This window comes from Marmota monax, unplaced genomic scaffold (genome assembly GCF_021218885.2).
Source record: "Marmota monax isolate L192 unplaced genomic scaffold, Marmota_monax_Labrador192_F-V1.1 WCK01_AAM20220418_F8-fsc00096, whole genome shotgun sequence".
Lineage (NCBI taxonomy): Eukaryota > Metazoa > Chordata > Mammalia > Rodentia > Sciuridae > Marmota > Marmota monax.
Genome location: NW_026695236.1, coordinates 3,766,844 through 3,785,108, shown reverse-complemented (window position 1 = coordinate 3,785,108; position 18,265 = coordinate 3,766,844). Strand labels below are relative to the sequence as shown.

General features: G+C 40.9%; 2 protein-coding genes across 4 annotated transcripts in view; one reads left to right on the top strand and one right to left on the bottom strand.

Moving 5' to 3' along the window:
• Nucleotides 1-313: 313 nt before the first annotated feature.
• LOC124089349 (protein tyrosine phosphatase type IVA 1-like) lies at nt 314-2,252 on the top strand. Its single transcript, XM_046439361.2, has one exon. The coding sequence runs from the start codon at nt 328-330 to the stop codon at nt 847-849; it is 522 nt and encodes a 173-aa protein (XP_046295317.1). The 5' UTR covers nt 314-327; the 3' UTR covers nt 850-2,252.
• A 4,012-nt stretch (nt 2,253-6,264) lies between these two features.
• The window catches only part of Me3 (malic enzyme 3), a 198,556-nt gene continuing 186,555 nt past the window's right edge, over nt 6,265-18,265 (bottom strand). For all 3 annotated transcript variants that reach the window (XM_046439339.2, XM_046439340.2, XM_046439342.2), the window contains 7 exons: nt 16,192-16,289; nt 15,787-15,900; nt 13,957-14,062; nt 13,251-13,393; nt 12,505-12,678; nt 7,794-7,892; nt 6,265-6,501 (listed from right to left, as the gene is read on the bottom strand). In XM_046439339.2, coding sequence (XP_046295295.1) covers nt 6,340-6,501; nt 7,794-7,892; nt 12,505-12,678; nt 13,251-13,393; nt 13,957-14,062; nt 15,787-15,900; nt 16,192-16,289 — 896 coding nt within the window. In that variant the 3' untranslated portion in view covers nt 6,265-6,339. The remainder of the gene's footprint in view (nt 6,502-7,793; nt 7,893-12,504; nt 12,679-13,250; nt 13,394-13,956; nt 14,063-15,786; nt 15,901-16,191; nt 16,290-18,265) is intronic.

The following is an 18,265-nucleotide window of genomic DNA, read 5'->3' as shown; positions in this document are numbered from 1 at the left end:
ATATTACCACTCCGGCAGGAAGCCCTAGTGGAAGCCAGTAACCTGGACACAGAAGTGCTGAAGTCATCTGAGCATTTTACAAGAGTTCTGACTGGATGGGGTAAAACCTCCGTGCACTTCCTTTCTATTGACTCCGTTTTAAGGACTTGAAGAGCTGCTGTGGCTTGTTAGGAGGTTCCTTTCGTTTCCTGTCACTCCCAACTTCATATTCTGAGCGCTGAGAATTTCATCTGGAGTACGTTGGAGTAGACTTCAGTTTCCTGACACCAATACTGTATTCAAAAAATTGTAATTTTTTTTCCGTGACTTTTGAAAAACTAGATTAACATGGCTCCAATGAATCGCCCAGCTCCTGTGGAAGTCACATACAGGAACATGAGATTTCTTATTACACACAACCCGACCAGTGCAACCTTAAACAGATTTATAGAGGAACTTAAGAAATATGGAGTTACAACAATAGTAAGAGTGTGTGAAGCAACTTATGACACTGCTCTTATGGAGAAAGAAGGCATCCAGGTTCTAGATTGGCCTTTTGATGATGGTTCCTCACCATCCAACCAGATTGTTGATGACTGGTTAAGTCTTGTAAACATTAAATTTCGTGAAGAACCTGGTTGTTGTATTGCCGTTCACTGTGTTGCAGGTCTTGGGCGAACTCCAGTGCTTGTTGCCTTAGCATTAATTGAAAGTGGAATGAAAAATGAAGATGCAGTACAGTTTATAAGACAAAAGCGGCGTGGAGCTTTTAACAGCAAGCAACTTTTATATTTGGAGAAATATCGTTCTAAAATGCGGCTGCGCTTCAAAGACTCCAATGGTCACAGAAACAACTGTTGCGTTCAATAAAACTTGGCTGGCTGATGCCATTGCCTTGAAAGTGGAGCTTGAGACAGGACTTAATTTATCGTACATGTTAGTCATCATATAGGCTTAGTGAATATAAGTCTAATGAAGCTTCCATAGGAAAATTGAAAAGCCACAAGCTTGACAAAATTGCAACCTCTGTTTTTCTTACTACTATCCCATGCCAGAAACAATATATAAGAAATTTAGTGAGATATGAGGTACCAAGATACTCAGCACAATACTTGTATATTTTTAGTTACACAGAATTAAAATCCCAGGAACTATAAGCACTCTAGACCTTATGTGATTTATTCCTTCAGTTATTTCAACATTGCAAGTAGGGTCTATATAATTATTTGCTTGCTTCTTTATGCTTACCACCTCACTTGTGTATGGGTATACATCAGATTTGTGCAACAATTTTGTTCAATTATTACCAAGTCTCATGGTGATTATTTTATGTCTCTGTAGATCTCATTTTATGTTATGAAAACCTCCATTTTGGAAAATCAACTTCTGGTTAAAAGTTCATGCAAAATCCACATTGTACAGAAGCATATATGTTTAATGTCTTAAGATAAAGAAGCTTTATAGTAAATGTTTACATTTGGGATGCCTGTACTGGGGACCTGAAGACAGACAGAATGGGAGGAGAATATGAAATATTTCTAGTAAATGTTGCCTTTGTCTTGTATAGGAAGTAGACAGTAGGCTCTTTAGTTAAAAAGAAAAGGTAAACAATGCTTAATTATAAAATTTCTGAAAATCTTGTAATTCTTCCCCATACCCATTGGAAGTTACTTATTAACTATTATTTTAGTTTGAACTGTGATATTTTTCCTTGTCTTCCCAACAAAAAAAGTAGATTTCTATTAATGAATTAATTAGAACTTTAAAATTTTATATGCTTTTTGAACTATAATATTGGGATACTTGATAATTACTTTTATTATGATATTGATAAAATGGTGATGTGTTTTAATGTTAGTACAACCATATTTTCATACTGTCTTGGAATAAATGGTAGAGTTCTGTGGGAGAAATAACTTGTCAGCTAGTACAAGAGTTTATATATCTAAATAAAGAATTGCAAGAGAAAGACTTTAAGATGACATAGGTATGTTAATGGTAAAAGTAGCAGCAAATGCATTTCTAGATATGAAGAAAATCATTACTGAAAGCTTCAAGAGTTTGAATTCATGAGAAATTACAACATTTCTAAACTTTATGCATCTAATAACATTAATCCAAAATACATAAAGCAAATATGGAGAATAGTATAGGGAAAATAGAAAAAGTTTACCATAGCAGTGGGAAACTTTACTATAACTTTCAGAAACAAGTAGACAAAAATCAGTAAGGATGTAGATTTGAACAAACCAGTAAGTTTGATCCCATGAATATTGAAGGAGCATTGCATTCAACAGTATGCGAATGTGTTCTTTTTAAAAGATATATGAAATATTAAAAAAATATTAAATTTGTAAGCAAATTTCAAAATATTTGAATGATTCAGAATAACTTTTCGGACCATCAGTCAATTAAATAAGAAAGGGCTGCAGGTATAACTCAGTTGGTAAAGTCCACCATGCGTCCTGCGCAATGGTTTCATTAATGAGGTTCTTGGCATAAAGTTAGTTAGAAGAGATTGAAATAAAACACACAGACTCAGTTACCTTATTTCTATTGCCAGGTCCGAGACGGCTCCCCTCTCTGGCTCCAACCTCTAACCGCCCAGCAGGGCAGCAAGGATTACTCAGGGCTAGCAGGAGAGAGAGAGAGTGAACACGCCAGGGAGTAGCCTTTTATTGGGGAACAAGAAATTCAGGGGATAATTTCATCCAATGAAGGTTGAGGGGGGACTGCACTCCAAGGTCAGGGTCAGTGATTGGGCCCCCGGGGTCAGTGGTCAGTCACACCCCCACACGGACGGGTTCTCTCATCAGGAAAGGGCCGGGAAAATTCCGACACAGCCAGAAGCCTCAGACCCTTAACGGGAGTTGCCCAGTCACGTGTCAGGATGGCTTCCCACAGTAAAGTGCTTTCCTCACGTGCACAAGGCCTTAGGTTCAATCCTCAGCACACCTCCAAAAAACAATAACAAAAACCAAATCCATACATTTGTAATTTTGAAAAATCCATGTCTAGAGACTTTCACTTCTAGTTAGGCTTTATTACATTATGGAAGCCCAAGGCGCACACTGCAACAACCAGAAAAATGTGGAAAAATTACAAAACTCAGATTTAAAGATATGTGAGAGCTATGAAAGCAATTAGGACTAGGTGACTAGGAATTCCAGAGAGGGAGGAACCTTCCCGAGGTAATCCACCTCAGGAAAAATTTCTTTTCTGCATTATTTACTGATTCTGGACATGGACTAAAAAGGATCAGGCTTGGTTTATGCAGAAGTTCTCTCCTGAGGTAAAGAGAAATCTAGCAAAGCTTTTGGTCATGTGGTACTAGTGCAGAAAAATTGGAAATTTGAAAAGCCTGACTGGTTTCTTCTATCTGTTTTAAGTTGAGTTCCTCAGGAAACAGACACTGAATCTCAGATTTGCATTCAGAGATTTATTGGGGAGTCTTTTCAGAGATAACACCTGTGAAGGGATTGAGAGAAGCAGAGTGGGTTTAGGAAGTTGAATGGTTGATACATAGTTACAGTTCATTCCCTTTCATGGGGAGCTCTGCAAATGGGATGGCTACTTAGAGACATCTGCAACTGAGGTCCTTTGAACTTTAGAATCAGCCCTTCAATGGATGCAGGCCACAACTGGGAATGATGGCATAACCTTGGGGGAAGCATCTTCCTTTAGCTAAGTAAGAGCAATTCCCAGAGAGGGATGCAGCTGTGAGCTCTCAGCTAGTGATTTAAGTGGGGTTATGAGAATTTCAGACCTTAGTGGTGCCACCACAGCATCCATTATATTACAACACTTGTTGAGTTCTAGGGCTATGTATCAGAAGCTGAGGAGCTAGAATGAAAATTCCCTTAATTTCATAGTGCTTAAGAGAGAACACTGGAAGAAATTCCAATTTCTCCACAACCTCAATACATTATTATTTTTTAAATGATAACCATTGTGGTGTCTGTGGAATGGTATTCCATTTTGGTTTTAGTTTTCATTTGAGTAATGATCTGTTCATGTGCTTGTTAGCCATACACACATATTTTGCCCATTTTAAAAAACTGGATTATCATTGAGTTGTAAGTGTTCTTTATAAATTACGGATCTAATGCCTATATTAGATACATGAATTGGAAATATTTTCTCCTACTCTGCTGTTTTTTTTCTTAATGCTATGCTTCAAAGTGCAGAAATTTTAAATTTTGGTGACATATACCACTTTTCATTTTATGAATCATGCTTTTAAAATAACATCTAAGAACTCTCCTCAATTCAAGTCCCAAGGATTTTCTACTTTATTTACTTCAAGAAATTTATAATTTCAGCTTTTACATATAGGTTTACTATCCATTTCAAGTTAATTTTTGTGTGTGGTGTGAGGTGTCTAAAGTTTTTCTTTCCTATTTTCATGTGGATATACAGTTGCTTCAGCATCATTTTTTCAAAGGACTCTCCTTTTCCTATCAAATTATCTCAGTAGCTTTGATGAAAAATCAATTTACCATAACTTTAAGGACTATTTGCAAACTATCAGTTCTTTTTCATTTATATGTCCACACAGTCTTGATCATTGTACAATTGTGTAAGTTTTGAAAGCAAATAGTGTACTTTGTTCTTTTTCTTTTTAAAATGTGGCTATTCTTGGTTCTTTGCATTTCCATATATATATATATATATATATATATATATATATATATATATATTAGGATCATCTTGTCAATTTCTGCAAAACAAACAGACAAAAACCTTGTGGGTGTTTGGGACATGATGGCAAAAAAGATAGTGTAAATAGTTCTCTGAAGTTTAGATTTTGGTTTCATTCTTCTCTCCTGAATAGTTTCTCATTCTGTGTGAGCTCAGGAATCATAGAGGAGGGATAATTTCTTAGGATATTCTTGGCTGAGCACCAGAACCAAGGAAGCATATGTTAAGCAGAATAAAATTTGAGAAAGAGGTGATCTCAGTGACAAGCAAGGTGGACTACTATGCTTCTAGAAGAGTAATTAGCAAAGCTAATGGTGGTCATGTAGGACTTACTCCTTGTGGGAAGTGGGGATCCTAAGGCTGAGGTGGTAGTAGAGGCAGGTTTCTAAAGGTGATTTATACAAAGAAATTAGAGATTGGAAGCTGCTATCCCCATAGATCTTAGCAGGGTCTGCAACCTCTTATCTCATCCTTATTTCCTATGGTGTGGGCTTTGCTGGACATGAGGGAAGTGGTTAGTGCTGAACTTGGTCTAAGAAATACCTAGGACAACAAATTAGAAAAAACACATTTTAAAAAATAAATAAAATACAAAATAGGGCTGGGGATGTGGCTCAGTGGTCAAGTGTCCCTGAATTCAATCCCTGGTACCTGCAAAAAAACAAACAAAAACAAACAAACAAAAAACAAAACCAGAAAAAAGAAATACCTAGGACAGTCTGACATCACCTCTATAGGAAAGCTGTTACGGATTGCTCAATTATTTCAGAGTGTAAAGGATGGAAGAGAGAGTGCATTCCCAAGCCAGGAAAATGAAGTTCCTTAGAACTTCCCATTGCACTCTCCCCTCATTGCCTCTCTTCCTCCTCACTCACTGGCATGCTGACCCTCCACACCCACATTTCTCTGGTTTTTCTTTTAGTAGTAACCAAAAAAGAATGTTTATTACCCAACAGTCTATTGGGCAGTGACCATTCCTGACTAGCTAGTGAACTAGAACTACTTCCAGTTACTCAGCCCTCATACCCTGCTGACTCTTGAAGGCAGTGTTCAGTCCCTCTGGCAAGAACTAATGGGTGGGCCACATTTTCTGGCTAGTGACTGTGCTTACATTCCTCATCTCACCATGACTCCCACCCATCCTTCACTGTTGGGACTCAGTGCAAAAAACTGCTTCCATCCCCCTGAGCCTATGTGCTCATGGGAAGTATTTTCTCCCTTCTGTGAGCACCCTTGACTTCTACCTGCACATTTTTCATGGGCTTAGTACTTTCTCTTTTATGGGGAAAATGATTTGTGTTCAATTTCTCCACTAGGTCCTGAGCTCTATAAACATGGGATTCTAGGCAGGATTCGGTATTTGCCACCAGGCCTAGATAATAGTTGGCAATTAGTGGATGAAGAAATGCTTGGGAAAGAATTCTGAAAAGGGTCATAGGAAAGTGAACTCCCAGGACCTTTAGGCACAAGGCTTGTCATTCATTGTATGCCTCAGCATCTCCCCTTACATCAGAATACTCAAAGGAAAAATACACACACACACACACACACACACACGCACGCACACACACAATGACAAGGATGACCATTTTGGAACCCATTTATATTGTGGGTGTTACTTTGGGCTTCATCCAGCCCCATACCAGCCCCTGAGACTCATCAGACTGTCTGAAAATTCATGGCTTCCTTGGGCCAACTGTAGCTGTCCAGTGTAAATGAGTCATAGTCTGGAGTGTAGATGAGGGATCTTATGAAAGCCTCCTTGTTCTCAGGCTCCGGGTAGCAGGAAGCCAGGTTGTGTTTGTAGGCATAGTCCAGGACCTAGGGAAAAACATATGTGATTGAAGAACTGGATCTAAGGAAAAACCTGCCTAAAGGCCCTTGCTTGAGAGCCTGGGGTGGCAGGATACATTCCGATTAGCCAATCATGTTCCTCTCATGAGTTTGGCCTATGAAACCACTGGATAGAAAGGATTTTAAGCTTTCTGCCTAAGCAGGCAGCTTTGACATAGTGGAATAAATACTGGGCCAGGGTCAAGAGGCCCAGACTAAATTCTGCTTGCTTGTATCTGCCCACGAGTCCCTAGCCATGTTATTATCCTTGCTGAGCCTCAGTTTCCTTATCTGTAAAGTGAGGGAATGATGCTTTTATCTGGAGTTGTGTGAGGATAAAATTACCAAATTTTGTTTTGGATGGAGGTTGAACTGGATGAACATCCTGAACACCTTCTCTGGGTATTAGATTTGGCTTCAGGAGAATGTGGATCTAAATATCCCCTCAAAGGAAGGAACTAAATGAGGGAAAACCCTGCACTGAACAACTCTTTGAGACTGTGTACTGTTATGCAATGCACTTTTTAAAATTATTTTTAAAAATTATAGAAAAACATATGCACTAACAGAAATAATAGCATATTAAACCCTTAATTATTCGCTATCCACTGTCAACTATTATCATCTGGGGCCAGTATTTACTGGACTGTGCTCTCATTCTTTGAAATCCATCACCCTTCATAGTCTCATAGTCTGGAATATTCCATGACCATGATTACTCTATGGCCCAGTCATTCTGAGAGGGGAAGAATAAACATCTCCTCTGGCCAGGCAGGCACTGGGTATGGAGCTTTATTACTGTCCTCTATCAATCTTTTCTAGAATTTTGGGAGACAGGCATTACTGACCTCTTTGGAAAAGGAGGAAACTGAGGTTCAGGGAAGTGAAGTGATTGGGCCAAGCTTGCTTCACTGTTGATTCACAAAGCTGGGACCCCAAGGCACAAGCCCTTTTCCTCACGTAATGCAAGCTGACCTTTCTTATAAATGGGTGATTATGATTCATTAAAAAAAAATTCCACCCACGTTCTGGCACACAAGACCATGGGCTTTGGTGACTTTTCTGTCCGCTGTTTTGAAGGGAAATCCAGGAGCTTTCCAGAACTGGCCTGGGCAGGCTTCAGGCAGGAGTTTGTTAGCCACCCTCTGGGTTGTATGCAATGCAGCCCGAGGAGCTAAGTATATCTCCAGAACTGCTGTCTCCTTGTCTTTCTAAAGTGTTTCATAAAGAGAAAGTGTTTGTGCATCACTCCCCATTTATAGGTGTAAGATGCCTCTTACTTTGATGGCGATTCTCAGAGATACATCTCTGATGGTGCTGAGTGGTGGGTACAGTCTCCCTTGGGATAGGTGCTGCTCAGAGACCTCCTGGGCAATTTGCTAGAGAGAGGGAGAGAACCAAAAGGAATAAGCTGAGTTTCTGCTTTCAAAGAACAAGGTCAACCCATTACCTCAGAGATTCACCCAATCCTGCACATGTGGTCAAATGCTGCAGTTCCTACTGTTAACTCTGCTGCCATGTGGCACCAAGGGAGCTTAATGCTTAGCCTTAAACAAGGACAAAACTTTTCTGTACTGTGAGACTGGTTGAGGCTTAAAACATGGGGATTTTTGAATTCTAAAGGAAAATTACTAAGACTAAGATGAATAAATCATGGCTTGCAAAGCAAAGACTAAGGGATTTCTTCTTGGTTCATCCAGTCTATTGTACAAAGATCCTAAGTTTCTCGCTTCCTTGCTTCCAGCCTCTTCCCCATGTTTGGTACCATCCTGGGTGCCCATCTAAGGAACATTACTGTATTCAGGGCTCCATAAACTCTCCCAGCCATAGTCTCAGACTGAGGAAGGCCTTTTCTCCAGTGAGTGAATGGCACGAAACCTCTGCAAGCCTTCCAGCCTCAGGTTCTGGTGCCCAGCCAGCCTCACAGGTCAGCTTTTTAAATGAGTATCTTTGAAAATACTCCTACCTTATCTTCTTGTGTCCAATTTAAATTTGAGAAGATTCCTTGTGTTCTCTGAGAACTGTTTGTCCGTGAAGTGACAGGGCAATGGAGTTGATCTCACCTTAGAGTTTGCAGACATTATTTCAAAGGAGTGAGTCTCCCCCATTCCCATTCATTCAGGCACACATTCACTGAGCTCTACAATCTGATGAGCTCTGTGCTAGATGCTGAGGACACAAGGTGAAAAGACTTTTCCCTCACAGAGACTGCTCATAGAAGGCAAATAGAAACAATTCTAACAATTATAGTGGGGAGTGCAATGAGAGAGGGCCTAAAGACAAAGAGGAAGACAGAGTCTCATGTGCTATGCAGGAAGAGCTTCCTAGAGGAAGTGTCAGAGACTGACAGATGATGGACTAAATAGGAATTAGTGGAAAAGAGGAGATACATGAAAGTATAAATTATATGCAAATAATTGTAGGTGAGAGAGCAAGGACCTGAGGCTGAAAAAGGCACGCTGGATGGGTCTGATGATAGGGAGAGGCTACAAGAAAGGCAGAAGAGTAAAGGAGGGCCTGGTGATGAAGTACCTTGTATGAAAACCACAGGAAAAGGTTTGAATATTATTCTATAAATTCAAGAAGCCTGTTATGGTTTGGATGTGAGGTGTCCCCCCAAAACTCACATGTGAGACAATGTAAGAAGTTTCAGAAGAGAAGTGATTGGGTTGTGAGAGTCTTAACCCAACCAGTGAATTAATGCCCTGATAGGGATTAACTGAGTGGTAACTGAAATGGTAGGGTAGCTGGAGGAGGTGGGAATTAGGGGTGTGGCTTTGGGGTATATATTTGTATCTGGCAAGTAGAGACCTCTTCCTAATCTGCTTCTTGATGGTCATGCGAGCCACTTCCCTTCACCACACTCTTACACCATGTTGTTCTGCTTCACCTTGAGCCCCAAGGAATGGAGCCTGCTGTCTATGGATTGAGACCTCTGAAACTATGAGGCCCCAAATAAACTTTTCCTCCACTACAGTTGTTCTGGTCAAGTCTTTCTGTTGTAGCAGCAAAAATGATGACTAAAACAGAGCCATACGAAGGTATGAAATTAGAGGAGATTTGGCCTGATCTGTGTTTTGAAGTGTTCTCTTTGTGGAGGTACAGAAGATGGATTGGTTAGAAAGAAACAGGATTGCCATGACTAGATCTGCATATAGAAAACTTGTCCTGTGAAGAGATAGATCATGCTATTATGGGCACTTCTAAGGTGCTGGGCACTGGTAACATCTTGCAGCATAATGTCAAGTAAGCCTGGGCCATCCTAGTGCTATGGCTCACAAGCCTAGAGATCTTGGGAAAGTTCCTTAAAGTCTCTATGCCGCATATTCCTTGTCTATAATATAAGGATACACTCTATACTTAGTTTTACAGAATTGTTAAGATGAAATGAGGCAATGCATGTAAATCTCCTAAAATCTATATTAATTTTCTTTCTTATTTTGTTTACAAGCTCTTTATTTTCTTTAAGCTAGTTTCAGGCATTAAAGAGATATGAATTAAGAAAAATAAAACATTAACTGAGGTTTTTTTTAAAGGTGTTTATGTGTAAATGAGGAGAAATGGGTAGTTTTCACACCCACAGATATTCAAACAAGTGTGCTTTATCCTGTGGTAAAGGTGGAAAATTAGATCCTACCATTTTATATCATCTTACCTGTGTATGATTTTGGCCTATTAATTTAATGGCTTTGGTACTTGGTTTCTTCTGGTATAAAGTAACATATATAGGTTAGTTGATTTCATCTATAAATCCTTCACATTTCCATGCTTTTTAGGAGGAAATATAGCTAATTAAGAGGAATGTAATTTTGAGGACAGCCGGTGGTGAACAGATGTTCTGGGGGTCTTTGGAGTGTGGTAGTATGTTCTCACCCTTTCTCTTCCTGTTTAATTTTCCATAGGAAAATAAAATTCAACATAAATTTTCTTTTTTTATATTTATTTTTTAGTTGTAGTTGGACACAATACCTGTATTTTATTTATTTATTTTTATGTGATGCTGAGGATTGAACCCAGGGCCTCGCATGTGCTAGGCAAGTGCTCTACCCACTGAGCTACAACCCCAGCCCTCAACATAAAATGTCTTAATGAAAAACATCTTTTTCAGAAATATACACTGTCAGAGCTTTGAAGATAGGACTGTCAGCTCTTAAAAGTGAGGGACCTGAGCTGGGCATGGTGGCTCATGCCTGTAATCCTAGTGCCTTGGGAAGCTGAGGCAGGAGAATCTTAAGTTTGAGGCCAGCCGCAGCAACTTAGTGGAACACTAAGCAACTTAATGAGCCTTTCTCACAAAAAAATGCAAGGGGATGTTGGTCAGTGGTTAAGAATCCCTGGGTTCAATCCTTGGTACAAAAACAAACAAACAAACAAAAAAGTGAGAAAGTTTATCCTGCTCACAGCAGATGCTTAATGAGTAGATTGAGAAGAGTTTCCTGTAAAATCAATGGACACTCATCATGAAATGAGGGAGTTGAAGTATTCCATGGCACAGGGTATTGGGTGTGCAGATGTCTCAGGGTCCTATAGGAAAGGCTATAGCAACTATGTTTCTGCACAACAAGGAAATTTACTTGTAGTCTGTCTTTAAGCAAGAGTGACTCTTCTCATCCAAAGGGGATTTCAAACAGCTCTGCCCACAGTCATAAGACAAGAACACCCATTACAGCAATAGGAGGAAATATGAATGCAAGTTATTCAGACAAGATGGACAGAGAGTGGTGGGTACAGTCTACCCTGGGATAGGTGCTGCTCAAGGTCATAACTGGTGTGCATAGCATGGGAGGTGGCTTAAAATTCTTCAGGGAACTTTACTTTATGGCCTTGCAGCGCAGGTGATCAATGACAAGACACAGTAAAAAGGGACCTAGGATGTGGTACAGTTCCCTGTGGGACTCATAGGGTGGATCTGGACAGAGATTCATGGAAGCAGTTCTCATGCCTCATTGGCTTAAACTTTTTTTTACCAGTGCCATGGTGAGAAGGAATTCCAGAGGAGGTTAGAAATATAAATTTTTTACAGGTTAGAAATATAAATATATTTAATATTTATATATATCTTTGATTAATTTAATCCTCCTCTACTCAAGAGAAACATTTCTAGGGCTGGGGATGTGGCTCAAGAGGTAACGTGCTCGCCTGGTATGCACAGGGCGCTGGGTTCGATCCTCAGCACCACATAAAATAAAGATGTTGTGTCCACCAAAAACTAAAAAATAAATATTAAAAAAATTCTCTCTCTCTCAAAAAAAAAAAAAAAAAAAAAGAGAAACATTTCTAGGCAATGGATTCTTTAGAGTGAGAATAAATGTCAAGTGCAGGTTATTTGATAATGTCAGCAATGTAATTGTTATTCATAACCATTATTATAAATGTGAAATGTCATCCTTAATGAATTTTCTCATTGTAAAGAAACCATTTCTTCCAGTAAAGAACCCTTCTGGGGCTTTTTCTTGTATGATGCTCAGAACAGGTATATCCCCAAGACCCCTATAACAGTGCTCAGAATTCCACCTGCTTCTTGCTGAAAGTGTCCTAGTGGGGCTAACTGTTGCCAGTTACCCCAGTGATGTAACCAATGAATGTGGCATTGCAGCGCAGGTGATCAATGACAAGACATGTCATGGTTCACAAGTCCCCAGTTTCAGGTACCTTTAGTTACATCTCTATCTAGGCATCTAGATGACACGCTGGGAGGTGGGGAACAGTACTAGATATGTCCCTTCACTGCTAGTTCCTTCTGACAATAGCTCTTCCTCCAACTACTTCCCATCCGTCTTCAAAAGCCTGCATGCAATTGGAAAGAAGGTCAAGCCTGAGATAATCTAGAGAGATGCCTGAGGTTTAAGTACTTTGGGGATCCATTGCCAGGGTTTGGAGAATGCAGGTCGAAGAGACAAAAAGAGGAGGAATCTTTAGAGACCCAGTGTAGGACTTAGTGTTAACCCCCAGGCTCTGTTGAAAGCATTCAAAGGAGCAAGGACAAGATACCTCTGCTGTTAGGAGGAAGACCTCATCAGGGATGTGCCGGATCCCGCCGGCAATGACTCCCAGTGCCACTCCAGGGAACACATAGGCATTATTTCCCTGCCCAGGAATGAATGTTTTTCCATCTTCCAGAGTCACACTCTTAAAAGGACTTCCACTGGCAAAGATCCCTCGGCCCTGGACCCAGGAAAAAAACCAGAGGTTGGAGTTTAGAGATGGGTTTGGGGCAGTAATGATAACTTGTTCTTGTCTTCCATATGTTGAACCCTTCTTCATCCTTTCCCAAATGCCCAGCATTGTGCTGAGAACATGGCAAGTACTCAAAGCATGTTTATTCATTTGACTAGAAAGCTCAGTCCCCCACCCAATTTATCTGACAGCCAAGAAATTGCTGATAGATGATGGAGTTCATCGTATCCTTTTTACCTGTCATCTCCTGAGAAGGCCAACCCAGAACATGACAGACATGAAAGTATCCTAGAGTTTATAAGAACCTTGGATTCTGGCCAAAGCTTCATGTTATTTAGGGGAAACTTGTCCAGCATTGCCTAATTGTAAGAGCTTTGGAGTTAGAGCTGGGTTTGAGGACCGGCTCTATTCCTTATTCGCTCTGTAACTGTGGGCAAGTTACTTCATCTTTCTGAACCTCAGTTTACTGATGATGAGGATTTTTTTCACCCTCAAAGGGTTACTTATGGTTATTGTTACTATGTCCTCTCAGCTGGGGGAAGGAAGGACTCCCCGCTGACCTCGGTGACCCGGTAGCACTTCTCAGCTGTGCACTCGGCCTTGCTGGTGGGATTGCTCAGGGCAAAGATGATAGGGCGCTCGTGGAAGGAGGCCATGTCCCTCAGAATCTGCTCCGTGAAGGCTCCTGCGATGGCAGCAACACCTACAGGGAAAAGTGGGGTAGTGGGGATACCTACTCTTCATTAATAACCCATTCCTCTCCTGGGGAAACTAGGTGTACCATGTAAGGCTCAGGAGTCTTGGGGATAGCATGTGCCAATGGGATTGAGAGAGAAGAAGGGAAGAGCGTCTTCTTGCTTGAATTGCCTGAAGCCTCCTGTTCATCTTTAAGGGACTACTGGTCGACTTCCCTGCCATTTAGATGCATCTTGAAGATGTTATTGGGCTTTGCCATTCAAAATGGGTTGCTCTTTTAGTGACAAGGAGAAATACTAGGATCTCTGCCTTGGTTGGGGGAAAGCTCATCTCATCTGGGTTAGAGATATCAGCCCTGCACTTTTCTACTATACTATATAAGCCCCAACTCTGGTAGCTTAGTTCTATGGTTTTATATAGTAGTTTCTCCATAGAAGTCTGTGGCATTGAATTGGGGATAGAGCTGCATTTCTACAAGTTACTTATGTCTCCTGGATAAGCCTCAGTCTCTCCATCTGCAAGTCAATAGAGTTAGTTGGGCTAGACAGCATATCACCTGCATCTTCCTACCTATGATGGCTGTGGGCTTCACCAGCCTCACCACCTCCTCCAGGGAGTTCACTTCAGGATGGTCTTGGGCAAACATTTCTTTCTCATGGTTCAGGTGGCTTCTCCCCTACAGGAAAAAAAGGTTCATGAAAAAGTTGTGGTGCTGAGAACCTGTTGGGCAGGGGCAAGAATGCTTTTGGAAACTCTGAGAGCATTCCCTGCTGAGCCCCATAAATTTGATCTTTCAGAAGTCTTAGGGCCTGACCTCTTGATCAGATTTCCCAGTAAAGCCTAACATGTAGTGTGTGTGTGTGTGTGTGTGTGTGTTTTTCTTTAACCCAAACCACATCAGGAGAATTCACAAGGCATTTCTTTGAGCTGGGTCAGAACAAAAAGCTTCTAAGGAAATACCTGAGTCTGACCAAGTCCCTTTGCCCCAAGACATCCAGGACCCGGCCCACTTGACGGATAGGGGCTTGAGCCATCCAGGACCAAAGATCCTTGGCACTGGAGCCAGGAAGAAAACCAGAAGTTTGAGTTTAAGGATGGGTTTGGGGCAGTAATGATAGCTTGTTTCTGTTTTCCGTATGTTGAACCCTTCTTCTTCATGGAGCTAGTGTGAATGTATTTTATATGAGTCATTAACCTCCCTGTGAATAATATTAAGCTGAGTTCCAGAACAGGCTTGGAATAGCTGACTGACTCTATATTTCTTCCATTTTCCCAAATAGAGGTCCTTGGGGGACAGGCTGGCATGATTACTAATAAATGAGCACAAACATTTCTGATGACTCCTTTGGACCAGCTGGCCTCATGAGAAACAGAGAGACTATGTCAGCTTTGAGAGTTCCTTGGTCAGGGGTGAGCTCCATGGGGTGAACCAAATGATGGTGAAAAATGGTCAAGTGTGGCAAGCTTTGGCAACCTATACTTGTGACTGATTATGCTCTGGAATGATATAGAGTGGGAGGAGGAATCTTCAGGCCTAAGTTTCTACGGCAGTGATCTGGCTCTATAGGAAGGCCAGTTTCTGAGGAGGGTATTTGCTATTCTTGGTATATGATCCTATGCACTTCTCCATTCCTACAATGCTCATTGTTTTTCATCTCTCACTGACATTCCATGCTAGTGGAATTCTGGAAATTAAAAGATGAAGCTATGAGTCAAGCTCTAAGGGAGAGAGGTCATCTAGTTGTGTCCCTCTCCACATTCTAGTCAGAAACTGAGCTGTTTCTCTCTCTCATTCTTTCACTCCTACATCACACATTAGTTACATTAATTATGTGCTTACCAGGTGCCAGGCATTGGCATCAAGACTACGTAGCTTAGTGGACAAGTAAAAAGCATCTGTTTTATAAAGTGGTGGGTGCAGCCCATGGAAGGGGAATGCCTATGTGAGCAGAGATGTAAGGAAAAAACCTAATGCTCTCAGAAAGCTTCCTGGACTAGCTAATATTTGAGTTCAATCAGAAGGTAAGGAGGAAACTATGAAGGGGGATTGAGAGTGGGTATTTGGAAAAAGGGAGAAGAACATTTCAGGCAGAACAAATGTGCAAGGATGTGGAAGAGAGGAATGTGTGACTTTTGGAGAACTACCATTCAATATGGCTGAAGGTTAGTGCAAGGCAGGAGTAGTGGGAGGTAAGGCTGGAAGGAGCACACATACACAGTCACCCACACAAATTCAGAATGTCTGAACAAGAGCAATTAAGGCTACTTTGGGATGAATCTTTTGTTTTGGAGGTTAGGCCATTGCCATTGCTCTCCTTCTCTATTCTGAGAACTTCACCCCTTAGGGAACTCTTCAAGTTTAGTTCTTGGGAAACTTTCAGGTCTCCAGACTGACAGTACCTTGACAATCAGTCCCTTGGAGTCCACCATCCAGATCTTCCTTGTGGCCTCTGCCTTGGGTACACCTTCTTTCTCCAAGGCCATGACAAGAAGGTGGGCGATGCCCATAGCTGCCTGAGAGGTACCATAAAGAAAATGTTTAGACACAGGGGAAATAGCTGCTCAGCATGGATCAGATATCTCACCAAAATAAGCCCTTATTCTTTCCTATAGCCCCATGACTCCCAGGAGGCCCAGGTAAGTTCTTGCATTGATAAATTCAATTGTTGAGGTTCAGGCAGCTGAGATGATCAGAATATACTGAACCACGGAACACCACCCTTCTTGAGTCTCTTCTATGCATTCTTATTTTTCAACTGCAACAACAGTAGAGACCTCCCCCCCCCCCCGCCCCGTGGCACCTACCTCACCTGCACCTTGGAAAACAAACACATGATTGGAGAGCTTGTTCTTGGTGATTCTCAGAGCAGCCAGGATCCCTGCCACAGCCACAGAGGCTGTGCCTGCAAGAGAGTGGACTGTGATCAACTCTGGCCATTGGCTCCCAACCTCCAAGAGAAGACCCTTGACAGAGTTTACAACACTTAGGACCTGTGCAAGAAGAAACAACTTTTTTCAACCCTTATGTATGTCAAGCCTAAAGGCATGAAAGCCTAAAGCCATGCCCTCTTTTGTAGATAACTGTTCTTCTTCTGATGGGCAGATCCTTAATTGTTTCTTGACTGCAAGAGAGATGATCAGATAGCCAGGTTCTGCTACTGCCATTGTCCATAAATGAAATAACAGGATAAACATAATTTAATAGATGACAAAAGGAAGTGTAAGTCTCCAGAATGCTTTAAAGGTTAAGTGGACAAAGACATCTTTTAAAATGAGAGGACAGCCTAACTATCAGACATTAAGAGACCATATGTCCTGAGCTGCCCATCTTTTCCACCAAATCATAAGGTTAGTTGTATCGGGTAGCACATCATCAACAAATGGCTTGAGTATGCCCAGAAGGAACAAGTAAGTTGCATGAGCAGGTGGTTGAGACTTGATAAAACCACTGCTGTATCACTTCCTCTCCCTCAGTCCACATCTAAGGACTTATTGGGAATTTTTTAGACTATAGTCCAGGAAGGAAAAAACCTTAGGCTCAGTTTATAGATTGTTCTTAATGCTATATTGTCACCAACTAAGTGTCAGGTTGCAGCTTCACAGGTGGATATAAAGGATAATGGCAAAGGGCAGTGGACAGACATGACTTCAATGGTAAATCTGGTTGTTCTCTTTGATCCAAAAGATGTCTAGTTCTACTTTTATTTTTTTGGGGTGCTGGGGATTAAACCTATGGCTGCATACATACTAGGCAAGTGCTTTATCACTGAGCTAATCCCCATCCCCTGGATCTCTTTTGATTCATGATCAGTTGTTAATGGTTGAGATGGGTGGTCAGGGACTTGGAGAGAACAAAATTATAAGATTGGTGATGACTGGGGAGTGGGGAATCATTATCTGGCATAGAATTTCATTTTACAAGATGAAAAGAGTTCTGGATGTGGATAATAGTGATGATTGCATAACCTTAAATATATTTAATATTATTCAACTGTACATTTGAAAGTGTTTAAATGTCAAATCTTATGTGTATTTACCACAAAAATTAGAGGGAAAATCCCTATAATCAAATAAATATGAGTCCAAATATTTAAAAAAATAAGATTGGTGATGAATGGTTCTGGGAAGTGGTGTGAGGATGATCTCTTGAATAGGAATAGAGTGTGACGAGACCTATGCCTCATGTGAAAACTCACCAAAGGATGTAATAAGAATAGTTTCTCAATCACCTAGCAGATAAAATGTTATGTTCTCTAAATGTGAGCTTGCCAGCATCTTTCCCCAGCCACCTAGGGTTTGCCTAATGGGCTTACATACAAAGTAGACATGGTGGCCAAGGATTGAGACTATGCATGGATTTCCTTTTACCAATGCTGATCTGTTACTGATACTGCTGAGTGACTAACTTGTCAATGGCAGAGACCCAAGTTGAACTTCTGATATCCATCTGGTGGATGGCTGGTTAACTTGGACTCCTTCCATCACAGACAAGCATTGGAATACATAGCTAGTCCAGAGAGGAACTTCTCTCCTTGTCTATCATGCTGCTGCCAGTATCATCATCTGTAGATGTTTGGAACACTTATTCATCATCCTGTTATAATCCAAACAAGGCTTCTATAATAAAGAAATTAATTTCACAGTAAAAGAAGTGCAATAGAAGGCTCATGCTCAAGGAATTCACCGGTCTTCATGTATACCCAACCACTTAGAAGCAGCTGACCTAATAGATCAGTAGAGTGGCCAGCTGACCAAGGAGAAAGAGTTGGGTTGAGGCAACACCCTCTACAGATGATGTTCTATCTTAAAAGATACAATATATAATCTGATTTAGCAAACAATATATTGGGTTCTTTCTCAGAATACATGAATCTGGAAG